This window comes from Eriocheir sinensis, chromosome 12 (genome assembly GCF_024679095.1).
Source record: "Eriocheir sinensis breed Jianghai 21 chromosome 12, ASM2467909v1, whole genome shotgun sequence".
Taxonomy (NCBI): Eukaryota; Metazoa; Arthropoda; class Malacostraca; order Decapoda; family Varunidae; genus Eriocheir; species Eriocheir sinensis.
In genome coordinates, this window is record NC_066520.1 from 11,767,209 (window position 1) to 11,794,708 (window position 27,500).

Consider the following 27,500-nt stretch of genomic DNA (forward strand, 5'->3'; position numbering starts at 1 on the left):
TCCTCTTCCTCCTCCTCTAACTTTATTCGTTTCCCATGTTTGCTTCCTCCTGCTTCCAACTTCTCCAGATTCTTTTCCCTACCCTGTCATCTTCCTCCTCTCATTCCTCCTCTTCCTCTTCCTCGTTCTCCATCAATTGCGTCACCTTCCTCCCTCACACACACAACCTCTTTCATCGAGTATCCTTCTCCTTTTCCCCATTCTACCCTTCCTGCTCCTTCTTATCCTTAGAGTTGGTTTCCTTTCACCTTCTCTTTTCTCAATGCACTTTTGCTCCTTCTCCTCCTCCTGTTTATTCCCTTCCTTACTACCCTTTTCTTTGTATTGTTCTCCTTCTTATCATCCTTTTCCGCTTTATTATTCTCCTCCTTCTCCTCTTTCCGTTCATTCTTTTCCTTACCATCCTTCTCTTAGCTATTCTTCTCATCATCATCCTCATTATCTTCATTCTCCTTTTTCTTCTGTTCTTCCCTTCTCCATTCTTCTAATTTCTTCTTCTCATCACCCTCTTCCTTTTAATTCTTCCCCTTCCTCTCCTTCGTCCTCCTCCCACATACCCCTTTCTTTATTCTCCCTTCCTCCTCCTCCTCCGCCTTCCCTTCCCCGCCCCTTCCTCGGCCACTTTGCAAGTCTATGAAGGTTCGCTCATACTTCATCGAGCGGCGGGAGACTTATCGCCGCTGTGTTTGTGGCCGGGCAGGGACAACCGCCCGCCCGACATGCAACGCCGCCCCTGATAGATTTAGCGTTGCAGGATATGTATTCAATGTTGCAGAGGCCCTCTCCTGCCCGCGGCTGTGAGGTGCGTGTGAGCTGTGGCATGAGGGTCGTGGATGGCTGATGGTGAGGTGGTGGTGGGGGGGGGGGGGGGGAGGGCGGAGGTGCGTGGGGATGAGAACAGAGGCTGGGTGGTGGTGGTAGTTGTAGTAGTGGTGGTGGTGGTGGTGAGGGTGATAATGTACGGGGAAAAGAACAGAGGATGGGTTGGTGGTGATGTGATAGTGGTAGTGGAAGTAAGTTATAGTGGTGGTGGTGGTGGTGACTGGTAGTGGTGATTGTGATGACCGAAGTAGTAGTAGTAGTAATAGTAGTAGTAGTAGTAGTGGTATTGGTGTGTGATAGAATAAGAGTGATGTTGATGCTGGAAGTGATAGTGATGATAGTAGTCTATAATGATAATAGTGATGATAGTAAAGATAGTAATGTTGATGATTTATAATGATGATAGTGGTGGTGGTGGTGGTGGTGGTAATACAAGGCGATTCATGAGGTGTGTGCATTTCATCTCCCCGTTTTTCCTTGTCTCCCCGCCGCTGCATCACGACCTTGGCTCCCCCTCTTTTCCCCCTGCCTTTGATAAACACCTCACGCCGACAAAGAACGCCATTTTATTACTGTACCTTGAGTCGTCTATTTACACAAGTTATTCATTAATCTTATAGTCATCTCATCGGCTACACGGAGACTCGGGCGGTCGTTCACGCACTCTCCCTCCCTCCCCTCGTCTCGGCCTTCACCCATAAGTTCCCTAGAGGCCGTCGTCTTACACACCTTACATATTCTCACACACTCTTCTACGCCACACACTCCGCTCACACACTCTTCTACACCCCACACTCCGCTCACACACTCTTCTACACCACACACTCCGCTCACACACTCTTCTACACCCCACACTCCGCTCACACACTCTTCTACACCACACACTCCGCTCACACACACTCTTCTACACCCCACACCCGCTTCACACCACACACCTGCTCACACACTCTTCTACGCCACACACTCCGCTCACACACTCTTCTACGCCACACACTCCGCTCACACACTCTTCTACACCACACACTCCGCTCACACACTCTTCTACACCACACACCGCTCTCCGCTCACACACTCTTCTACACCACACACTCCGCTCACACACTCTTCTACACCACACACTCCGCTCACACACTCCCTGTTAAACTCCTCACACCCATCACACACTCTTCTACACCACACACTCCGCTCACACACTCTCTGTTAAACTCCTCACACCATCACACACTCTCTTTTACACCCCTTACACCTCTCTCACACTCTTTTACACACATCACCCCCCCCCCACATACTTTTACTCTCATTCAATCCCTCACACACTTTTTAACATCCGTCACACCCCTCACACCCTCTTTCATACTTCTTACACACCTCACACACACACTCTTTTGCAGTCTTTTCACACTCTTTTTTTCACTTCTACCCTCTGTGTCTGGCGGTATCCAGTGATGCATGCATACATATATACATACATAAATAAACGGAAATTCTTATACCAAATGAAAAAAGTTTACCTAAACGCAGAATAGTTCAAAGACAAATTAATACAAGGGCAGTTGAGTTAATTCAGGTATTTTTTTCTTTCTCCTGCAGTGATTTACTTCCGGGAATTATTTAAGCATCGCCTTTAGGTTCAAAGTACACAAACTTCCAAGATCCGTGTGTGTGGCGAGGCAAGCCGGGCGTGCGAGTGTGAGAGGCACGGGAGGGGGGGAGATGGGGGAAGTGTGTGTGGCGAGCAGGCGTGGGCACTCCAGCACGCGTGGGGCCGCAGGCACACACACACACACACACACACACACACACACATACACAAGGGGAGCGTTGCCGCGGGGCGTGTATTGCGGGCGTGGGTGTTGAGGGTTGCGTGGGCGTCGTTGTGTGTGTGGGGGGGGGAGGGGGGGGAGGGGGGGGCGTTGATGTTGTTGTTGCTATTATCATTATTATTATTACTATTATTATTATTACTATTATTATTATCATTATTATTATTATTGTCATTATTATTTATATTACCCCGTTTATTATTGCTCAAAGAAGTATTGTGCTCGAAAACGTGTGCAAGGAAATGTTCTCTGCAGGGTTACTCGGGACGTAGTTTCTGTGCCGCCCTGCAGACCTTTCCTCCTTTCCGTTCCCATCAAAGGCAATCAGTCTGTTTGATCCAAATATTGTTTCCTGCTGCATTATTTCCACGTTTTATTGCGTTCCTTTGTTGCATTTTTAAAAGTGTGAGACAAATAGAAAATGACCGACTTTTTCTGTATTTTTAAATATAACAAAGCATTTGGATTTTTCCTTCATAAATAATACTTAACACGCGACTTTAATTAACGATGTGTAAATAGCAAAGCAAACACCAGTCGTAAGCTTAAAAAGTCTAAATAAATTTATCTCCAAGGAGGCGCGCAACACTTCACCGCCACCACCAAAACCTTCCCTACGCCGGCCCGTCCCGCTGCAGGCCCCGCGTCCCCGCTGACTGATCTACCCCAAGACAAGGGCGGCGCCTCGACATGCAGACTCGATACGCCTTAAACTAACGCGGCCCGACGTGATATGAGATGAGGCGGAACTCGTGGGTTGAAGAAAGCTCTGCGACAATGCGAGTTTAGCAATACTAACGAGGAACATATCTGTCTTGAAGGCTTACCGGTGGAGAGGCTGAGAGCGTGATATTAATGGGCGGCGGTGTTGAGGCAGCGAGCGGAGACGAGCAAGACGAGCCAAGTGAAATAATAAGGTTAACAAATTGGCAACGTGGCGGCGAGCTAAGGCGTCTTGGGTTTACCTCGCATGGTCTCAGCACAGGTCTTAAATCACTTGCTTACCCGTCCCTCCCTTCTGCCTACTCTCTCTCTCTCTCTCCCTCTCCCTCTCTCTCTCTCTCTCTCTCGCTCGCTCGCTAACGTCTACCTATATATCTGGCACATCTTCCCATCCTTCTTTTTATCACTCATCTGCAGCCGAAAATATATATCTTAGTGAATGTTCTTTCTCTCTCCCCTTCATTTCTGTTTTGACATTTGCATTTTCACCACCGCCAGTACCTTCGCCACAGCCTCCTCCTCCTCCTCCTGCATCCCCCTCTCTCCCTTTTTTCACTTCATATTTGCCTTTCCCCGTTTACTTTTCAGATTTTTCTTCGATACTTCTCCTGCACTGTCAATGAGAACATGAATGCATTATTTTTATTAGATTGTTCAAACACTTCACATCCCTTCTCTCTCTCTCTCTCTCTCTCTCTCTCTCTCTCTCTCTCTCTCTCTCTCTCTCTCTCTCTCTCTCTCTCTCTCTCTCTCTCTCTCTCTCTCTCTCTCTCTCTCTCTCTCTCTCTCTCTCTCAACGTGACGGGTCCCGGCGTCTAACAAGCATGACTGATTTGCATATTAACTACAGACTCCACTCGTTAATGTCCCGCCCTGTTTGGTGCCTGCCTCGGCCGGGGTCACCCTCACTTGCCCTTCCCCCCTCTCCCTCACCCCACCACCTAATTGCCCCCACTAAGAAAAAGAGGAACTGACGAAGGCGAGGGTGGCGGGGGCGGTGGGGGTTCTAGATAGCGGGGCGGGATGCGTTATCTGATGCTGCCATTAACAAAGGCTGAGTCCGGGTTCTGAGATGAGCCTCCAGCGCTTTCCTGCCCGGCCTGTGGAGGTGATTAGCTCTCCCGAGGCCCCCTAGTAGCTGATTTGCTGATGGCTTGATGGAGCAGCTACTCACGCAGGCCCCTTCGTCAGTGTGTGTGTGTGTGTGTGTGTGTGTGTGAGAGAGAGAGAGAGAGAGAGAGAGAGAGAGAGAGTGTGTGTGTGTGTGTGCGCGGCATTGAACGGTAGTAGGTGGTTGGTCAGTGTTTTAATGAGACATGGCATCTGCTAATTATTATTATCTTCACCGCCATCGTTACAATCTGCTCAACGCATAACAAAGTCGATGGCGGCGTTTTGTTCTTACCTCGCCGCTCTCTCTCTCTCTCTCTCTCTCTCTCTCTCTCTCTCTCTCTCTCTCTCTCTCTCTCTCTCTCTCTCTCTCTCTCTCGCACACACACACACACACACAGGTGATGAAAACATTGGCAAACCATCTTCATTCCTTCCCTCCACGTCCCGGCCCTCAGCCCTCTCTCCACCCCCTTGGTCCTCCTGCTCATTTCCCAGCCCCATAAAGCATCCACACTAACCCCTAAACTCCTCCTCCGCCTCGTCTTCCTCCTCGTCCCTCTCGTTCTCTCCCCGCAGCCCAGGCCGTTGCCCCCCCTCCCCATCCTCCACCCTCCCCCATCCATTACCATTCATAAGGAGGGAAATACAAATGGCTACAGCAATACCATTACCGCCAACAAAGGCCGGGGCAAGGGCATCATTACGTGGCATTAGCGGGTGCGGGCGGGCGCGGTGGATCCGTGTAGGGACAAGCGGCCGCTCAAGGGAGGACCAGACGGACACGACCCGCAACAATGGGCGACGAGGTGTGGGCGGCCCGCACTACCCCGCCCCGCCCTGTCCAGCGCTCTCCCGCGCTTCGCACACGCCGGGGCTGCTAAGTGTAAGTGACGCACCGACAAGCGGCAGGTGTGTTGCCCGAGCACTTGATGGAACTATCTCTTACTCACTTCCGCTGCGAGGGATATTAATGACTCGTATGAAGCAGCTGGCACAGTAAATGACGGCTTCAATTTTCTTGACGGTTTTCTTGAATATTTGAAGACCCATTCAGAAATATGAGAATGAATAAAATAAAACTTGAAAATTATTTTTCCTTTGGTGTTGGCGAAGTGGCTCTCATCTTCTGCTTCTGCTTTAGCCCTTTATCACCTCCGTAAAATTTATGTACACAGGAAGCCACGAATGCTGCCCATCAGCAGAGTGATAGTAATTGCATCACAGAAATCGCAAACGAACACGGTAGCAAAACCAACAGTCAGGTGTACCATACCTCTTATTTACTGCACGTAATGTAATTTTATCGACACCCTTTTCCTAGAGTTCAGGAGGGTAACCAGAGGGTAAGCAAACACCGAAGAAAATGATCACTGTGTTATTTATTGGTCTGGCGCCCGACGCATGGCGTTCAGTACGATATTTTTAGCAGCAACAACAGTAACAACATAAAACAAGAACAGGAACAAAAACAACAATAACAAATGTGATAATAATAATAAATAACAATAAAAATAATAATTACTGCTATTTTATTATCATTATTATTATTATTATTATTATTATTATTATTATTATTATTTTTTTTTTTTATTATTATTATTATTATTATTATTATTATTATTATTGTTATTTATTTTATTTTTTCTATTACCACCATCAATACTATTATAATGATAATATTATAATAATATTATTATTATTGTTATCACTAACAGCAGTAGTAGTTGTATTTAAAATATTCATGGAGGCAGCGTTCGTTCCCCACACGGCAGCTGGGCAGCAACACCACGGCATAGCGGAGTGGTCTTCACCACCACCAAACTCATCATCTCCTCCGCCGCCGCTGCAGTCGATGCCCCTTCCCCCCCTCTTCGCTTTGTTATAATAAAGCGATAAACCACCACGACGGTTCCCGCGCCGCGGCCAGGCGATGAAGCACCGAGATAAACTACGCCAGGCAGGTTTTATGCCGTCCCTCACACGAGTCCATCGGCCGTGTTTGCGTTGGTCTTGCGTATAAAACAGAGGCGACGACTTATACCCCAGCGGTGCCGCGCGGGCCGGGGCGAAGTGTGGCGCGGCGGGGCGGACGGCGGAGGCGGTGCAGTGAGGCCAGGGTCAGAGCGACGGCCAAGTTCACTTTTTCTTAGGGCTGTTGTTTTCCCGTTATTGGTGTTATAACTGCTATCATTATAAATAGTATGAGCTTTATTATTATTAGCATTACCATTATCATTGCTAGTTTACTAAAATAATTCTATGATTATCATCATCACCTTTCACTTTTCGCTGTTGTGGCGCAGCTGCCTCGTGTGCTATTACAAAAGTGACGAAAATTTAAGCACTGCATCCCGTGTAATCTTCTACATCACCGCCACCCCGACGCGATGCATAATATTTTGTTTATTCCGAGAAAATTGTAAGGTTAATTTAATGCGCGGCAAGGCAAGGCAAGGCAAGCCGTGCTGCACCGGCAAGCTTCCTCGTCAACAAAGAGCACAACCCGCCGTCAGCAGCTCCCGGCGGTGACGACTGTGGTGTCCTCAACTAAAATCATTCTCCCCAATTATTCTTCTCTTTCAAAACCTGCAAATATCCCCTCTCCAAGACATCGTGCACCGCTAGACCCTCGTGCTTCGCATAAAAAGACACACACACACACACACACTTAGAGAAAAATGCAATACAAGTCAAGTACCAGGCTAAAATAAAGGGTTTATAAGGACATGACTGCCTAGCCTAGGACACGAAAGAGTGACTCAATACTTACGAAGCCGTGTTTGTCGGTGATGTTGTTGGTGAGTTTTAGCTTGTGGAAGGAGACGACTTTCTGCATCCACTGTTCCCCCGTGGCCGGACTGTCGGGGTGGATGTACATTCTTTTGGGCATTTCCGGGTCCGCCTTACCGGCCACCATCCACCTGCTGCAGGGGAGAAGAATTTGGTCAGAGACGCGTTCACTGGGCAGGAGGAGGCTGGGTGGGGAGTCGAGGCTCGCGGCACATCCTCGCTATAGCACAGGCTGGTTCAAGGCGTGTGTCTGAACATGAGCCGGACGATTTTCAAGACTACCAATTTAAAACTTTGACGTAGTGTGGTGAATGCTGGGTGCTGGCGTTTGCCTAGGTGAATTATTATACCGGGGATTTTAAGAATTCTACTAAAAAGCCTTAGCATGGGAAATTAACGAGCTGAACATTTGTGAATCTTGGAAAAAGTGACAACAAGTGCCTTGGGTTAGCTTGGGGTACGCCTTGCTTGGCTTTTGATAGCCTTGGTGCGATGAGGCGGGACATGACAGGGACAGCAAGTACAGGCGAGGCAGCCGAGGGCCAGGGCGCGAGAGGGGAGCCAAGTGGTGCTGCAGCAAGGATGTGCCCGTCTTGGCGCGACAGATGCCAGCCACGCCCACAGGCTGTGACTCCCACACCTGGCGCTCCTTTCACAGAACACCACTCTTTAGGATTATATATATATATATACTGTATATATATATATATATATATATATATATATATATATATATATATATATATATATATATATATATATATATATATATATATATATATTGTTCAGACTACATACTTTCATTCAGTTGAGGTGAGTTATATTTTTTCATGAATTTATATTTCAAATTTAAAAGAAAAGGCAATACAAAAATATATTAATGACAGCTGTTGACATGTTATGCATGTCAACAGCTAACAGTGTGGTGGAAGACAAGCAAAACAATGAAACTGAGATGAAAAGGTGAGTGTGGTGTAGGGAGGGTCACGGCCCCGCGTGACGAGAGAAGAGTGAGGGGCCAGGAGGCAGCAGACGCTAACTACCACTACTACTACTGCTACTACTCGGCGGGCTGGGCGGGAGGCAGGGCAGGGCGGCACACTCACGCCACTGGGTGGACGGGGTGCAAAAATGAAAAATAAATGCTGAGGACGAGCTTGATGAGACAGGTGATGGTGTGGGAGAGGGTGACGGGGGAGGACAGTCACAGGGTCGTCTGGAGGGTCGGGAGGACGCGCCGCTAACTATGAGGCTAACCGTGCTGGGCAGGTCGAGGAGGGACACTTGACAATATATAAGGGACTCAATGTCATGGCAAAAATTGGGTAATCATGACATCAGCAGGTAATTTATCTGGGACCATGCACGTAACTTATTAATATTTTAGTTTAGTAGTTTAGTCAGGTGGGTCACAGGGAGTCAAGGAGTCTGTCTATAGGAAAGAAGTATTACCGAGTCACTGGAGTCATCGAGGTGAAGCTCGTCACAGTGAGGCTGACCAAGGCGAGACATAAAGGCAAGGAGGTGCCTCAGGGGGCCACTAAAGAAACACAAATTGAGTGTTCATGCGCGAAAGCAAAACCGTTCTTTGAAAATGTAAATGCTAAATAGAATAACTGGATGATATTAATGGGGGTGTGAGGTAAAAAGGAGGAGGAGGAGGAGGAGGAGAATAAGGAAGAGGAGGAGGTGAAGGAGGGGCATGCAAATGAGTCTCTAGGTGAGGTTAGCCAAAGGGCATCTCGCAACAGGTTTTATCTACGGTTCGGTTCAAAGTGACTCCGAGGCACTTGACGCTGGCCTCAGGGACACGGGGGAGGGCAGTCGCTCCCGCCAGTTTTGCAGCATTTTGCAGGAATCTGAACTTGCTGGCACTTAGTTATTCAGCAGTCTGGGAAGCGCCGCAGTTTATTTCTGAGATATTTTGTGAAGTTTAACGGTGGCTGCAGCTTTTAGCACCAGAGATCACCTTCCTTATTGTCAGAATATCTTTTATGCTCAATACAGGCTTGTGAAGTGTTTTGCAGCCTTAAACACTATATGCTTAGTAATAGGTATTGTATTCATTGAGTTTTACGGCAGCCTTGTAAACGCATCGCTCCCTTATTTGGTTGAATATTTAAGTAAGTCTAATTATTTCGCGGCGCTTCGGCAGCAAGGATCAACTCTCCTTTGTTCCATATGCTTGAAGGGGACGAAAGAATGACTTGTAAGGTTACTCATGTTGACGGGCGGGGGAGGCTGAGGGAGCGAACATGTGAGGGGGGAGGGGGAAGGAGAAGAAGGAGAAGAAGAAGGAGGAGGAGGAGGTGGAGGAGGAGGAGGAGAACGAGGAGGAGGGGGAAGGGTCGAAAAAACAAAACGTTCATTATTAGTATTTCGTCTAACGCGTTGCAACATCGAGAGAAAAAACGAAACAAAGCTAATTCGCTCCAATAGAGGAAGGATGGGGACGTGGAGGGGTTGGGGGGTGAGGGGAGAAGCATGGAGGCGGGAAGGGATGGAGCAACGCGTCTCCCTTCGGCGTATCTTTCCCCTTGTGCCTCAGCGGTGACGAGGAGACACGGAAAAGTGGGGGGTGGGGGTGGGGTGGGAAGAGAAGCTGATCAGACTGTGAGCGGGTGGAGGGGAGATGAGGAGGGGATTGCGGGACGACTGGGGTGATTCTCGGGAGAGGGGAGGAAAGGTGTAGGAAAGGGAAGGTGAAAAAGAGGGGAAGGAAGGTAGGGGTGATGAGGAAAAAGGAGGAGAGAGAAGAGGAGGCAGTGGGGAGGGTGTGTTGTGAAGGGGAAGGGGAAATGAACTGCAGCAAGGTCCAGCAGAGGGGAGGGAGGGGAGGGATGAGAGGGGAAGGCAGTGAGGAGGGTGTGTGGTGTGGGGGTCAGGGGAGGCAGACTTTTACAAGGTCCAAAATATCGTTCTACACTAGCTACCAGCGCCGCCACGAGTGTTGAGTGACGAATATAGGAGGGAGCTAAGGTGGCACCGCGTGTGTGTATACTCGGGAGGGCCAGACACCCACCTGGGGCCGTGGATCAAGTATATACAGGTGAGCAAGGCGGGTTGGATGACTCATTAGTTCCTTCAACATGGCAGGTACTATACACAATGCGAGTCTATGAGGAATTTTATAGATATCGGGTGAAGGGTGTTTGAGAGAGCCACCGGGACACGTCTGGCTGAGCTATAAGGCTCTTTGTGTGGAGGGGAGGCGGGGTGGTGTGTTCTGCTATCACAATACCTGTTATGGAACTTATAGCGGCAATCATCGGCTGCTACGATGTCCATAAGTAAGATGTATTTGGCTTTTTTGTCAAGCCCAGAGACCCGAACTTTGTAGGCAGGAAACATACGTCTGCAAGAATAACAACAAGGCTTTTGATAGAGTAAATAGTGATGGATGTCAAAAAAATAACAGGGAGGGAGGGAACACGAAGGGTTAGCGAAGCGTGGTGGAGGTGGTGGTGGTGGTGGTGGCGGAGGGAGAAACGAAGGGACACAGAACCAGAGCAGCCAGCGCCTAGAGAAAAATAAATAAATGAATAAACATATGCAAAGAAAAACGAGAAGCCTTGCGCGGGAAAAGTTGGAAGCTGGAGATGCCACACCGAAGGCAGGTGAGGTGTGTGTGTATGTGTCTGTGTGTGTGTGTGTGTGTGTGTGTGTGTGTGTGTGTGTGTGTGTGTGTGTGTGTGTGTGTGTGTGTGTGTGTGTGTGTGTGTGTGTGTGTGTGTGTGTGTGTGTGTGTGTGTGTGCATGCGTTCGCGAAGAGTATGTCCATGCGTGTGTATCTGTATAGACTTATAATGTCTAGAAGAAGGCAGAGAAAAGAAAGAATATACAAAAAGCCACGAAGGAGGCGACGCCGGAGGAGGCATTCTTCAGAGGCGACGAGGAAAAAGAAGAAAAAAAGGCAAAGAAAAGATAAAAGAAACACTTGAAGAAGAAACAGACTCGCAGAGAGATAGACAGGCACAGCGATGAGAAGGAAGGAGGAAGAGAAGACGATGAAGCTATAGAGGAAAGAGAGACAGACGGCTCATGTTGGTGGTGTGGCTGGACAGAGGCAGTATGGCCGATACCTGTTGTGGAACTTATATCTACAGTCATCAGCCGCCACGATGTCAAGCAGCAGGATGTACTTCGCCTTCGGGTCCAGTCCGGAGACTCTAAATTTCACCTGAGGAAACATTTGCCTGCAAGAAAAGAAGACAAACTTTTTTTTCCTACCATCACTTCAGACACAAAAGGATGGAGGCAGAAGTTGGAGATGGAAGGGGGGGAGGGAGAGGAAGGATGCTTGGAGTGATCCGGGAGAGAGGTGGAGAGAGATAGACAGATAAGATAGACAGAGACAAAGACCCAGACACAGACACCCAAACATACAGAGAAAGTATGTGTGTACAGATGAAGGTATCAAGGGTGGAGGGACAGGAAGGGCGAGAGATGGAAGTGGAGCTGAGGCTAAGAGAGATAAGACCAGGATGTTTAAAGAGAGTGCAGGAGAGAAACTGTGATAAAGGACGGCTGTATGGATCAAGAAATAAGAAGAGGAGGAATAAAAAGAGGAAGAACGTATAAAGAGAGAAAAAGTAGGAGGGACAACGAGAGATATAAGAAAGGGAAAAGAGTGAAAAAAAAGTTCGCTGTACTGGAATAGAGGGAGAAAAAGTTGAATGGAAAATCCCAACGAAGAAAAGGGGAGGGTGAAGAAGAGAGGGCAGGAGGTGGTGGAGGTGGAGGAGGAGAGAGGCGTCATTAACAACAAATAAGACACAGGTAGAAAAGGTATAACTAGGCCTCGTGGGACACCTTTACCTGGCCTGGGCGGCTCCGTGACCCCCGAGCCGCGGCCAAGGGACACAAACACACACAACACAGGTGGTCTTGGTGGGCTGGAGGACTAATCAGTCCCACGTCTGGCCTGGCTTGAGCACAACTTAACTCTACGTCCTTAAGTCATTAGTCATGCAGGTAAAACTAATTCGTCATGTGGATGGAACGCAAAATACTAAATGCTTTTAGTGTTGAAGTGTTGAAGGTTAAGAAACAAATACACATGACTAGGAAAACTGAATAACAAATTACAGAACACTTGATTCAAGACAACATGAGCCACTGAGCTGAGTCCATCCACAGTAACGACCTATTGCTACACCTCAGCCTAACACCGCTCTGAGAACATCAACAATACACCTGGTTCTCATAATACCACCTTTAACCTTGAACATTTCTGACATACCTACAAATTGTACCTGATATAAGAGACGTCAATAGGGAAAGTCATGCCTTCTCGTGTGCACAGAGCTAGTGAGGGAATCGCAGCCATACACAGCTCTCGAAACATGGATAACAACTGGTTCTCGTATCATCTTTAACCATGAACAGTCCTGACATAAAGTTACAACATTGAACCTGATATAAGAGTTGTCAATGGGGAAAGTCATGCCTTCTCGTTTGTACTAAGCTGGTAGGGGAGCACAGCGGGGTCCAGCCTAGTATATTAAAGTAGAAACGCGAAGGTGCTATCAGAGGGCTCGCACCTGGCCGTTCCTCCCCCATCGCCTTCCCCAGGGCTAGAACGAGCGTTGTTGGGCTTTCAGTGTTCCTCGCGGCGCCGAACGTTTGCCTCGCTGAGTAACGTAAAGCAAAAGAGAGTCCTGAGGCGAGTAATCTGAGGTGATTCCTGAAGAAGAGCTGGAAAGGAGAGGTCCGGAGGGAGACTAACTAACCTCGTCTTCCACCTGGGCCTCCATCCTCTCCCCTGCCTCCCCCCTCCCTTCACCTGGGCAGGATGCTAATGAGCGGCCGGGCAGTTACGGCTCCGGCGCGTCTATCAGCGGTATAATCTATCATGCTGCCCTCCCCCCTCCCCCCCGCCGCTCCCCCACCCCGTCCCCGGCAGCAGTAACCTTCCTTCCAGCCGCGCAGATTCACTTTATGTTAACATCTGGAATTATGGCGTCACTCTCTCTCTCTCTCTCTCTCTCTCTCTCTCTCTCTCTCTCTCTCTCTCTCGCTTCCCAGTTGTCAGCGAGCGAAGAGAAATATTATGGAGATTTATACAATGAAAAAGCAAAGCGACAATAACAAGGCGATGGTATAAAAAGGACAGATTGGATAATAGATAATGTACATAAGTAGACACAAATGGAGATACATCCTGACACACACACACACACACACACACACACACACACACACACACACACACACACAGTAGTACGGCTATCAAACTATTATCTTCTCTTCCCTGCCAACCCATTCCCTAAGGCTTGCGTATCCTATTCCTTTCTCTTCCACCTTTTCCTCCCCGCCGCCTCCTCCTCTGCACTCCTTTCTCTCCTCCTCTCTTTCTCCCTCTCTCTTGGTACATCAATTTCTCTCTCCTCCTCATCCTCCTTTTCCGTATCTCTCTCCACCCGAGTCTCCTTCTTACCTTTTCCTATTCCTCTTCTTTTCACCTTCCACGTCACATCCTCAGAATCCTCACTCCTTTTCCTCCTTTGCATCTTACATCATTCTATCTCTATCTCTCTCTCCTCCTTTTATGTATCTCTCCCTCTCCTCCCTTCCTTCCTTTTTCTCCTCCTCCGCATCTTACACCACCTACCTCCTCTCTCTTCTCCCTTTCTGTATCTCTCCCTCTCCTTCTCCCATCCACTTAGCCTCCCTCCTCCCCCCCTCCCTCCCTCCCTCCTGTACCCGCCGTCCCTTACCTGGCTCCCAAATTATACCTTTCTGACTCTCGGAAAAAAAACACAAAACACACACGGCCCCATTCCCTGCCTGCCTCCCCGCCGCGCCCGCCCATCCATCACCCACACACCTCCCGCCCGCAGCCCGCCGCCCGCCCCGCCCCGCCCACAGCACACCTTGAGAAATGGGTTCAGGTCTTCCGTAATTAAATCGACAAAACAAACACAGGTCAGAAATGGTGAGGCTAATAGAGAAGCTTATCTTTCCGGGCATCGATGAGGCCTGGTGATGAGCTGCGTGTGTGTGTGTGTGTGTGTGTGTGTGTGTGTGTGTGTGTGTGTGTGTGTGTGTGTGTGTGTGTGTGTGTGTGTGTGTGTTCAGATGGAGGAGTTTCAATGAATATTTTCGCATAGTTGACTAGCTTTCCGGAGTAATACGCTAGTCTGTGTCTGTCTGGAGTGGGCATCCCGTGCGTGTGCGTGTGCGTGTGCGTGTGTGTGTGTGTGTATGTGTGTGTGTGCGTATGAGCCTAATTCACACCCCAACACCCTTGCACCTGACGCCGTGTGTACCTGAGCAGTGATTAAAATCGAGAGCGTACACCCAAAACCTAGTGTAAATACTTGAGACTTGACTCATTCCACACAGCCAACATCAGCGCGCGGGGAGGAAATATTTCGTCCTCCACTTTTCCTTCTCCTCCTCCTACTCCTCCTCCTCCTCCTCCTCCTCCTCCGCCTCCGCCTCCGCCTCCTCCTCCTCCTCCTCCTTCTTCTTCTGTACATGCTTTTTGCTTTTTTTTTTTCAAGTTTTTTTTCTCTCTCTCTCTCTCTCTCTCTCTCTCTCTCTCTCTCTCTCTCTCTCTCTCTCTCTCTCTCTCTCTCACAGGTGATTAAGCAAGGTATACGAACGCTAACGATGAAATGAATTACACCTCTGATCTACACTCTTGACGCAACACACACACACACACACACACACACACACACACACACACACACACACATGTAACACCCGCACATCCCCACCATCCCCTTCCGATCAAAGGCTCTCAAGGGGGCTGTGCAGGGAGTGGTAGGGGCTGAGGGCTGGGGGCTGTGGTCGGGCTGGTGGGCTGCCTCCGATGCCGATGCTATCAGTGCCTCGGGCGGGAAGGGACTGGACAGACAGACGGACAGACAGACAGACAGACAGACAGACAGACATCTCATCTCCCTGTATTCGGGTCCTTCCTTCCTCCTCTTCCTCCTCCTACATTACCTCCTCCTCCTCCTCCTTCTTTTTCTTCTCCTCCTCCTCCTTGACTCCTTGCTCCTCTTTCTCCCTTCTTCTCTTCCTCCTTCATCTTCCACCTTTGATTAGATAGTTAGTGTAGCTTGTCACAAACAGCCTCGTAAGGACCATCATGTCTGCTGTTGTTTGTTCTTCCATTGTGTTCTTTTGTGTTCCTCCTCTTCTTCGTTTCCCGTACGGTTGAAGGAAGGAAGGACTCAAGGCAACATCACCACCATCACCACCATCATCACCACCACCACCACCATCACTACCACTATCACCACCATCATTATCCGCCTTGAGGAAACACCTGGTGACTTTAGGTAATGGTGAGATGGTTATGGCACAGGTGAGAGAGAGAGAGAGAGAGAGAGAGAGAGAGAGAGAGAGAGAGAGAGGTGTTGGAGGTGTTCTAAAGCCTACAACATCAAACGCTCCGTCACCTCGTTAGTTTCTTCTCTCTCTCTCTCTCTCTCTCTCTCTCTCTCTCTCTCTCTCTCTCTCTCTCTCTCTCTCTCTCTCTCTCTCTCTCTCTCTCTCTCTCGACACCCCATCATTCCTCCCCATTCCATCAAAGTCACTCTCCCCAGATACTCTCCCTCGCGTCGATAGGTTTGTACTCCCTTCTTCTCTAAATTGCTCCTCTTTCTCCCTTCTCCGCCTCCTCCTCCTTCTTCTCTTCCCCCTCTTTCTTCTTCTTGACTTCCTTTTTTTTCCTGTTTCTTCACGTCTTCCTCTTCTTCGTTTCGTGTTAGTTTTCTTTTTATTTTCTACGTCTTCCTTCTAATTACTTTTTTCCTTCTTTTTGTCTATCTTCTCTCTTTTCTTTTTATATTCCATTGTTTATTTATTTATTTTTTATTTTGCTTTTCTTTTCCTTTTTCATTTATTTTTCTCTTCGTATTTCTCGGTAAAAAAAAACTCTCAAAGTCTCATTTCAAACAGATTTTTTAAGGCCAAGACATCTCTCTCTCTCTCTCTCTCTCTCTCTCTCTCTCTCTCTCTCTCTCTCTCTCTCTCTCTCTCTCTCTCTCTCTCTCCCAGGGGGTTGGGGGTTAATAATGACATCATAGCCGGCCTGAGCTGAGCGGCGGCCTCGTCCTCTCCCCGCTAACCGAATAATTAGTCCAAGGGCGAGGTGAAGCGACTCAGGTGGGCGCGAGAGTAACAACAGGTAGGCAGGAGTAAAGAGAAGAGCAGGGAAGGGGATGGAAGAGAGAGAGAGGAAGGTTGGGCAAGGATAGAGAAGGGGAGGTTAGGAGACAATGAAGGAGATGGAGTAGAGTGAAAAGGGAAAAGGTGAGGAAGGGAAAATAAGCAAAGAGAACGCAATAAAATGAAAAGGAAAATGTGAGAAGGGTGAAATAAGTATTGTACTTAAAGGATGCAAGGGAAACGAATAAGGGGATAGGTAAGGAAGGAGAAGGAAAGAGATGAAAGGAAAGGAGATGGTAGGTAGAGTAAAGAGGAAAAGGGTAAGGTAGGAGAAGAGATGGTAAGTAAGGAGACAGAGAGGAAGGTCAAGGAAGGAGATGAAAAGTATAATGAAAATAGAAATGGTAGGGAAGGGGAAGGATGGGGGAGGCGTAAAAAGGAAAAGAATGGGAAAACGAAAGCAGGAGTGAGTAAGGGATGTGACTAAAGGGTGACGCTTATCCTTAACTTCAATAACATTCTTTACCTATATTAAGCCTCAGCAGGTGTAATTAGTCGTATGTCCACCTGTGTGCATTGCTTCATTTAACAGGACTTATAAAAAATATCTGCACTCTTCTTTCGTCTATGATAGCCTATTTTTACGGAGGTGGTCATTATGATATTTTGTTTTGTATCCTGAAATTATTATCAGTGTATGAAGATTAGTGGTGTGTGTGTGTGTGTGTGTGTGTGTGTGTGTGTGTGTGTGTGTGTGTGTGTGTGTGTGTGTGTGTGTGTGTGTGTGTGTTTGTGAATGTGTATAGGGAGTGGCTTCTTTTCGTGCCAACTTTTCACTCACGCGTTAAATTTTATGAGTGTATACAAACAGCCGGCCTCAGAACGGTAATACAAACAAACACACACACACACACACACACACCCACACACACAAACAAACACACACACACACACACGTTTCCGGTGCTGCAACTAAAAATAATTTTTCGACTAGGAATGAATGTGTGTGTGTGTGTGTGTGTGTGTGTGTGTGTGTGTGTGTGTGAGTGTGTGTGTGTGTGTGTGTGAGAGAGAGAGAGAGAGAGAGAGAGAGAGAGAGAGAGAGAGAGAGAGAGAGAGAGAGAGAGAGAGAGAGAGAGAGAGCGTTAGGATGAGGGACAGCCAGCCAAGTAAGGGTAAGGGTGGCTAAGTTACTGGCGGCTCGGTCTTGATAAGCCTGTGAAGTTGGTAAATAGTGTCGAGTAAACGGAAAATGGTGATGTTTATCCAGCAGAGGTCAGGCGAGGGGAGGCGGGGCGAGGGGAGCGAGGCGCGAAGGAAAGGCACGGAAGGAAGGCGAGGATGGAGAGAGGGAGGAGCCAGGGATATCGGGGGCCATTGAATTACGTGCTTTACGGCATTGCACACTCGCTACAGCATCTCCATCTCCTTCGCTCTCCTTATCATCATCATCATCATTATCATTGTCATTTCTCCCTCAGGTTAAGGCACACCTCCATCGCTATCTCCTTTACATAACATTCTTACCTAATACGACTTGCTTTAACTGGCTTCTGAACTATGTAAGAGCTAACTAACGCAGAATCTCAGGTATGTGATGTAATCGTTCCCTGCGCGTAGTCCAGACAATGCAGTTATTATATATAGCAATTAGGCAAACGAGGGTGGATTGCTGAACGATTTAGTCCGGTGTGATTTGTTCAATATTGTAAAGCATCCATATCGAGCCGAAGTCAAGCTGAGATGAAATGATCGAAGGTGACGTTACTAAGCATCGCTGGGGTACACACACACACACACACACACACACACACACACACACACACATACACTCACTACGATTTTGGAATGGAGGGCGTGATTGGGTACAAAAGCTTCTCTCTCTCTCTCTCTCTCTCTCTCTCTCTCTCTCTCTCTCTCTCTCTCTCTCTCTCTCTCTCTCTCTCTCTCTCTCTCTCTCTCTCTCTCTCTCTCTCTCTCTCTCTCCGCCGTAACACTCAGCTTATTCGTTATGACGCGGCAGAGGTAGGTCACGGTACACTCCCCCCCTTCCTTTTCCCCTCCACCGCCTCTCCTTCACGACCAAGTAGATGCTCATTAAGCACAACAATGAGGACAAAAATAAATATAATAATTAGCCGATATCTGTAACTTGGGGGGCGGGAGGGGAGGGGAGCAAGGCTGGAGGGAAGCTGGAGAGGAGGGAGGGGGTGGAGGGAAAGGGGGGAGGGCGACGCTGGCTGCTCCGACAGCTGCACTCCGTCAGTCCGCAGCATCCCGACCGCTGCCCCCGACCCACACCACCTCCTCCTCCTCCTCAACATCCCGCCCTCAAACTTCCCCCCTTCCCCGCCTTCCCGCTTACAGGTGAGGGGGCTAATGCACGTCAGGTGAGCCAGGACTACAGCGGGGGAGCTCGGGGGACACTAACAAGACGGCAATTAGCGGCGAAGGGCGGGTCGGCGGTGACGGATTCGGACAACTGATCGACAATCCTCAGCTAAATTACCGCCCATTGTCTTTACTAGGCGGCCGGCGGGAGGGTGAAGGGTGAGGGAGGTGGGAGGGTGGGAGGGAGAGGGGGCGAGGGGGGGGGGAGAGAGAGAGAGAGAGAGAGAGAGAGAGAGAGAGAGAGAGAGAGAGAGAGAGAGAGAGAGAGAGAGAGAGAGAGAGATGGGAAGCACAGGACAAAATCAACAATAAACTCACCGGGAAGAAAGGATGAAGCCAAATACGGAAGGAGTGATGATTTTACAGTTGCAGATTCACAGACGTTGACAATAAAAGAAAAAAAAGTAAAAATGCACTTCTCTTTCACACCTTATACTTTTATACATGGTGTGAAGAAGGAAGAAGGAGAGGTGTGTGTGAGGGGGGGAGAAGGGTAGGGAGAAACAGAGAGGGAAAAGTGGGAAAGGGGTCGTGCATAGCCAAGGTTGGGGGGTTAGCTGGGAAAATAGAGAGAGGGGGTTACAGGGTTGATGGTGGGGGCGGGGGCGAGGGGACGGCGTGAGGGGGGTGGGGAGAGTGGGGTAGACCGAACACTGTCAAGGTTATGGACAAGAAATTATGCAAAAAACCTGTGTGTTTGTTTTCCACGCGCCGAAGCAGGTTTTGTCTTTGCTTCCTACATACACACACACACACACACACACACACACACACACACACACACACACACACACACACACTCAAACAAGCAAAAAAACAGAGAGAGAGAGAGAGAGAGAGAGTAATGATACAGAAACCGCAACATCACATAAATAAGAGTTCGCTTGTACAAGTCCGCCAGGCCATCCCGGGAACACCACGATTCTGCCGCCGCTCTGTCCACCGCCTTGCCAAAATAACACTCTTGCGCTCCCGACACACGGATTCTTTGATGTTTCCTTTTTTTATTATTATTCCTGTCGGCGTCGTGGAGCTCTCTCTCTCTCTCTCTCTCTCTCTCTCTCTCTCTCTCTCTCTCTCTCTCTCTCTCTCTCTCTCTCTCTCTCTCTAACAAGGGTTCCTCCCACAATCTTCCTCTTCCTTCTCCTCTGACTAGTCCTTCTACCTTCTCCTCCTCCCCCTCTTTCTACGTCTTCTTTGACCTCCTCTTCCTCCTCCTCCTACTACCACTACTTCCATCTTCCCGTCTCTTCCTACTTCTTTTACCTCCTCCTTCTCTTCCTTGTCTCGGTATCGTCCTAGTCCTCTTTCACCTTCTCCTACGCTAAGATACATCAATACATCGCCACACGCGGACACACACAGAAACACCTTCACACACTCACACATTTTACACGTCTTGTCGCCTCGCACGCCCCATCATTCAGAGGGTATCATTTCCTATTCACTTTGCATTCCACGTACTCACTTGGGGAACGAGAAGGAACGCGTTGCACATCCTTGAAGGAAGCTTTATTACAGGAACTGAATCGAGATGAAAGAGAGAGAAAAAATGTATCAAACACCTTTATATCTGCCTCCTCCTTCTCTTCCTCCTCCTTCTATTCCTCCTCCTCGTCCTCGTCCTCCTCCCTACCCGCCCCGCCACTACACCACCATCCCCCACAATTATTATTATCACCACCACCACCACCACCACCGGAAGCCACATCACAGCGCCGTTGTCGGAAAAGCTCTGTTCAAGAATTTTCCCACCATGAAATAATAATAAACATAGAAAAAAAAAATCATAAAAACGCGGCAATTCCCACACAGCACCGGGGATGAATGGCGGGAGGAGGGGGGAGGTTGGGGGGAGGCGACGACGCGGGGGACATGATTTTCTCTAGTTCCCCATTAAACGAAGGCGACAAATTCCCTGCAGCCCCACAATCCCCTCCGAGGCTTTGCTCCCGCGGAAAACACCTCCGGAGCCGACAAAAAGAGGCTCGGTTTGGCCCCTTCGTCCCCCCCTTCCTCCTCCCCGACGCGCGAGGTGGCGGAGGGCGGCTTTGAGGGCGGCTGGCGGCGGGGAAAAGCAGCTTGCGGAGGCGGCGGCCGCTTGATTGAGGCAGGTGTGAGGCAAGTGTGTGCGAGGCGGGCCCGGAATGTTTGTTTATTTTTATTTGTATTTATTTTGGAGTGGCAGGCATCTTGAAAGTTTGACGTGTGTGCGCGTGTGTAAGTGTGTGTGTGTGTGTGTGTGTGTGTGTGTGTGTGTGTGTGTGTGTGTGTGTGTGTGTGTGTGTGTGTGTGTACATAACTCCTTCAGCCCTCCTTCCCTCACACCCCAATATCCTCTTCATGGAAGGAGCTGAGACTGTTCACACTTAAATATTTAATATATTTGCTCTTCAACTCCATGAGTGAATCAGTTACCGTGTGTCTGTTTGTCTGTCCGTCTGCTCAGCGGGAGTCAGGTCTTGAGGTGAGATGTTACTGTATTTGTATTTATTTTCCTGCTATTTCACTTTAGTCCTTTCCCATCACAGGCTCAATGTGACGGAGGTGAGCACCAAGGTCACGCGCAGCTTAGCCTACGCCCCCGACTTTGCCTTCACCTTTACCTTTACCTTTACAGTCCACTAAACACCTCGTCACAAAAGGTTACTCGTCCCTCAGTCTTGTATAGTCACCGTTCCCTTTGTCACCAGCCCTGCCTTGTTGTCATCACCTGCCTCTTCCACCACCACCACCACCACCGCCACCAAAGCTCACAGCACTCACTAAAATTTTACACCTCCTCGCATTATGAAAAGTCAGAATGGAATGCGTGCCTTGACGCTAAAGAGAGCCATTACGTCACGAGGAATTTTCCGTGACTTTTATCTCCAGTTTTAAGAGCGCGAGTGTATTAGGAGGACAAAGGAGGTTATTTTCGTAATTTGAAGTCAAGTAGGAAAAAAATGCAATGTACACCCGTCTCGTGCATTCTATTAATACACTTTTACGGCGTTTGGTGATAATCTCAGGAAGTATAAAGTCCGTATTTTTGTTTTATGTGCTTTGGTATTACACAGGAGGTGAGAGATCAACGTCGGGGTAGTATAAACATGTCCGCCCGTCTGTCTGTGGTGGCGACGAGGTGAGGCGGTGTGTGTGTGTGTGTGTGTGTGTGTGTGTGTGTGTGTGTGTGTGCCTCGACCCGCCATAAAAAGAAAGAAGACACGGAAGAAAGGAAGACAAAACAGAGACTCAGCGTAATCTGGCCGCCGATAAAGCACGGAGAGTGTGAGGAAGTCAATCCGGCGCCGGGCCTGAGCAATAGCCGGTCAGTTAAGTGTCAGTCCAAGTTTCTTCTTTAAAAACACCAAAATTCCACACGGGATTACCTGGGCCTCCTTGCCTCCCCTCGTCCCCCCCGCCCTCCCCCTTCAAACTCTCTCTCCCAGGTGTAAAAAGACTCCAGGTTTTTGTGTCGCTTCTCATTGTGCCTCCTAAGGGGATCACTCACTCAGGGGAAGCGTCACCCGCCTCCAAAGACCCATCGCAAAGGTGTGGAGGCGTGTACACACACACACACACACACACACACACACACACACACACACACACACACACACACACACACACACACACTACTCTTGCAAATTATGGACCAAACACGTAGTAGATGCATTTTTTTAAGAACACGAAACTTCTCGCCTCAAGACCCAATGGGACGGAGATGAACACTGAGGCCACGCGTAGCTATAGTGTGTCTCCAACTTTCCATATGAACAAAAATACACTCGTCCCACACGTATATATCACTCCATAGACTCATACACGACCACCATTTGCACACACACACACACACACACACACACACACACTGCTGTAATCTGTGTGTGACCAGGTGAAGGGAAGCGAGCGGAGGGCAGCGGCGAGTGAGAGGGAGGGAGAGGCGGGGAAAGAAGGGAGGGGAGGGAGGGAAAGGGAGGGGGGGAGGGACTGATAGAGGGAAAGAGGGGGAGAGAGGTGTAAAATGGAGGCTTAATCAGTCTCGGGAAGAGGATTTGTGAGGGCATGAGCTGGGGGATGAAAGGGGGGGGGGGGGGAAGGAGGAATGGCGGAGGCTGAGGGTGTGAACACATTGTACTCAGCAACGCACCTCACACCCTCCTGAAGCAGCCGTTACACACCTTTTGGAGGGCTGCTACTATTACTATTACCAACACTACCACAACAACAACTACTACCATTACTGCAGTTCTTTTGTTATCGTTGCTTCATCTACTATTTTTATTACTCTTACTAATAACATAATCGTCATCACCTCTACCACTATTACTATTCTTTTGTTATCATCACTTCTACTACTATTTTTACTACTATTGCTAACATCATGATCCTCACTACCATCACCATCATCATCATCATTAATAAGTCACATGATAAGCGCAGGGCCGGGTCACCTAAATTGCAACTTCCATTATTCACGGAAACCAAATGAGGGACGTCTTCTTGCCGCCCGGGTCTCGCGTCTGCTCAGGGGACGAGGGGAAAAAAAAAAAGAGGTAAGTGTTGCAATGTGTTTTTACTTTACAATTATGACTTTAGGATGTGCTGAGGTGGGGTGGGTCCATGGAGGCTCCGGACTCTACACGCACTCAAAAATCAGCTGTCTGTCTGTCTGTCTGTCTGTCTGTTTGTCCTCTCGCAGCTACACAATCGACCGACCAGCAGACCGCGAGGAGACAAGGACACCAACCACCGCCTTCAGTAGGATTGGTGCTCTCTCTCTCTCTCTCTCTCTCTCTCTCTCTCTCTCTCTCTCTCTCTCTCTCTCTCTCTCTCTCTTCCTAAATGGGGTTTTTTCCTCTGTTTTCACATTTTTTTAACCTTTTTAGTTACAATTTGTTCGAAGATTTGATTAAGAATATAGTTTTTAGTTTCTCTCTCTCTCTCTCTCTCTCTCTCTCTCTCTCTCTCTCTCTCTCTCTCTCTCTCTCTCTCAGTGCCAAATGACAGAGTAACGATTTCCCATGAGGCAGCGAGACCACCGTCGGCACCCACACGATGGCACAGTGCCACTCAACAGCGGGGCGTGAACCTGACATGATAGAAGCGATTTTTACGGCGATAATGTGCTCTCTCTCTCTCTCTCTCTCTCTCTCTCTCTCTCTCTCTCTCTCTCTCTCTCTCTCTCTCTCTCTCTCTCTCTCTCTCTCTCTCTCTCTCTCTCTCTCTCTCTCTCTCTCTCTCTCTCGTGAGCTTAAGGAGGTACAAGTGCCCTAATTAAAAGAAAAAAAAGGGTAAGGTGACTTTGAAAGGGCAGACGAGGTGCGAAGAGAAGGAGTGGAGGAGGAAGAAGAGGAGGAGGAGGAGGGAGAATAAGGAAGGGGAGGGGGAGAAGATAAGGGTCGGGAGAGGAGAGGGACAAAGAGTGAGGGGAAAAGGAGTATAAGGAGGAAGAAGAGGAAGAGAGGCGAGGTGAGGGGAGGGGAGGAAAGAGGGAATGGAGAGACGAGGGAAGGGAAGTGGGGAAGAAGAAGAAAGCGGAAAGAAAGCAAGAAAGGAGTGAGGAGACAAGGAGAAGGAAAACAGAAGTGGGACAAAGAAGAGAAAACTGGGGAGACAAAGGAAGGAAAGTGGCGTGGTGAGAGGAGGAGGAGGAGGAGGAGGAGGAGTAGGAGGAGGAGAAAGAGAGCGCAAGGAGATGAGAGAAGGAAAGACTGAGTGGCATAAGGAGAGGAAGAAAAGGGGAAAGGGAGCGAATGAAAGAGTGGCATAGAGAGAATAGGAGAAGGAGAAAGAGTGCGGGGGAACCAATGCAGGAAAGAGTGCAATAAGGAGAGGAGGAGGAAGAGAGTGTAAAAAGTGAATAAGAAGGAAAGAGTGGCATAGGGAGAAGAAGAGGAGGAGGAGGAGAAAGAGAGGCGGGGAGAAGAGGGAAGGAAGGTAAGAGTGCCGTGGGGAGAGAGGAGAAAGAGAGCGCGGGGAGAGAGGTGTGAGGCAGAATGAGTCCAGCCTTTGATGAAGCTTCATTGATCCGCTCGAGGCACGACACTTCACACTTGCCTCTCCTATACACCACCCCACGCACACACACACACACACACGCACACGCAAACTCATCCAGTCACGCACACACACGCACACAGACACTACACGTACACACAGACGAACTTAATCAGTCTTTCAGGTGGTTCGTATACTGCTAAGTAAACACACACACACACACACACACACACACACACACACACACACACACACACACACACACACACACTTGAGTAGAAACCACCTTCAAAACACAAGAAATTTACTGGCCATGCTCAAAGGAATATTCTCTCTCTCTCTCTCTCTCTCTCTCTCTCTCTCTCTCTCTCTCTCTCTCTCTCTCTCTCTCTCTCTCTCTCTCTCTCTCTCTCTCTCTCTCTCTCTCTCTCTCTCTCTCTCTCTCTCTCTCTCTCTCTTCCATTCATTAATATAGGAAGAATTTTTCCGCGCCACTGCAAAAGATTCAAAGAAAAAGTAATGAATAATCTGATTTATACATACTCGCCGTTGCCAGATGTCGCTTTATTGGTGGAGGCGTGATAACATTCCCTGACACGAGGCGAATCTCTAGTACTCTTCAATTTATATTCGACCCTTTCGTCACTTTTTTTCCTTTTTACTTCTTTTTTACTATTTTCGAACCCCCACCTACAGAATATTTCGCTACTTCTGACGTACGGTTTTTCATCTTTCTCCTTTTTTCTCCTCCTCCTCTTCCTCCTCTCGTCCTCATCTGTTTCCTCTTTCCTTGCATTTCTCTTTGTATGCCTCCTCTCGTTTTCACTCTCCCCTTTCCGTCACTCTTCCTGCAATCCCTTCCTCCCTCCTCTCCTCCCCTTTTCTTGAACCCTCCCTCCCTTCCCGTCTTCCTTCTCCTCCCCTTTCTCCTCCTCCTCATCGCTCTCTTCACACTGCCCACGCCCCTTTTGTGTGTGTCACTCTCCCCTCTCTGTCCCTCTTTCTCCACGTCCCCTTCTTCTGGGTGGGTTCTTCCCCTCTTCTCTCCCTTGTACATTACACCTTCAGTCCCCTTCTATCTATTCCCTCGATTCTCGCACCTTTTTTCCCCCCTTTCTCCCTTCTCTCTTACTTTGCCGTTATTACTGTGCGCCCTCCCTGTTTCCCTCCCTCGGGTCCGCCACGCATGTTAGGCAGCAAGAACTGTCCGAGGAGCATTGAAAAGGTTTTGGGCCAGCACCTCCACGGCTCGTTAAGTCTTCGTGGGCGCCCAGTGACACGACGGGAGGAATTCTCGAACTCGAGGGGAGGGATAACCAAGGCTTCACTTCGCCCTCAGTGACCTCCGTGGCTAGGGTTGTAAAAAAAACGATAATCCGCTTGAGTGGTGGGTGTCAGGAGGTGCAAGACGCGTCGCTCTGCTTGCCTCATCCCGCCACACGGTCACCACGATTATGGAGGTATTTTTTCGTTCTTATTATTTCCTCCATGAATGAGAGACTTTCGAGTTAGGCAAACATTGGGGAGAGTTGCACACACACACACACACACACACACACACACACACACACACACACACACACACACACACACACGACTCATCAAAAATTCCCTTTGCTGATCGTCGCAACAGCAAGTGTCGCTCGCTGCCGTCCGAAAGGAAATGAGTGTGAACGCTTGTTTCTCCCGAGGCCCTCAGCTCCCTCCCTCGCCTAGGCCATTGTTTTTCCCATCCCTTATTCGATCCCTACCTCCTCCTCCTCCTCGAGTTCTCCCTCTACTCGTCGCCGCTCCGCCCTCCGCCTCCCCGCTGGAACACCCCCATGAACACAGCGGGGAGATAATAGCAACTAACCTTAGGGTGCACGCACACTCTGGCGTACACACACACACACACACACACACACACACACACACACACACACACACACACACACACACACACAACGCCTGCATTACCCCATTCCATACCTCATACCACATACCTCCGTTTGCCGCTGGATGGGCTTCCCCCCAAAAAAAAGTAATACCTGAGCTTCCTACACCTGACGACCCGGTGTCCTCACGCTTGTGGATGTTTGTCTTTATACACCTGACAGACAGGCACTCAAGGCCATCCACTGGAGAGGATGACATTTGTGAAGCAGAAGCCACTATTATGTAATGAACACCACTGAAAACGTAGCTGAATTCTCTTTGTGCATCACTGAAGAACACAGTTTCAGTATCTGTTTCACCTTACAGCGATAGCAATCAACACTCAAAGCATTTTCTATTTAGATATCAGAGAGGAGATAAAAAGTTGTTGCTACTGCTTCAAAAAGTTGCCGGTTGAATATAATAATATGGCCAAGTTTTTGAGGTATGCAATGCACTATGTTTATAAGTTGTATATAAGAGGCGTAATAAGATAATTATAACAAATCAGTTAAACGTGTATCGGCTAAGGCGATGATAATGTTGATGGTATAGTTAAATTTGATTTACACACAGAACAATAATTGCTCAGCACACAAAGAGAGCAACCTCTTTACGGAATGGAACTAAAGAAATAAAGCACTGGAACATTGGACCATATATGATGACAGTAAAAATAACCGAATAGGAGACTCAAGGAGAGGCACAGTCGTTGGCATCACTGTGTTCACCTTCGTCAGGGCCGAGGCGCCGCGGTCGCGTGCTCGCGGCACCGTAAAGGTCAGGGAATGGCGGGAAAGTGACTCACGG

General features: G+C 48.7%; 1 protein-coding gene across 4 annotated transcripts in view; it reads right to left on the bottom strand.

Moving 5' to 3' along the window:
- Positions 1-27,500, bottom strand: part of LOC126997406 (optomotor-blind protein-like) — a 403,474-nt gene that overhangs the window by 102,764 nt on the left and 273,210 nt on the right. For 2 of the 4 annotated variants that reach the window (XM_050858475.1, XM_050858473.1), the window contains 2 exons: positions 11,354-11,467; positions 7,252-7,405 (listed from right to left, as the gene is read on the bottom strand). In XM_050858475.1, the coding sequence (XP_050714432.1) occupies positions 7,252-7,405; positions 11,354-11,467 (268 nt within the window). Of the gene's footprint in view, positions 1-7,251; positions 7,406-10,512; positions 10,627-11,353; positions 11,468-27,500 lie in introns of all 4 variants that reach the window. The other 2 variants (XM_050858474.1, XM_050858472.1) reach the window with 1 other exon arrangement.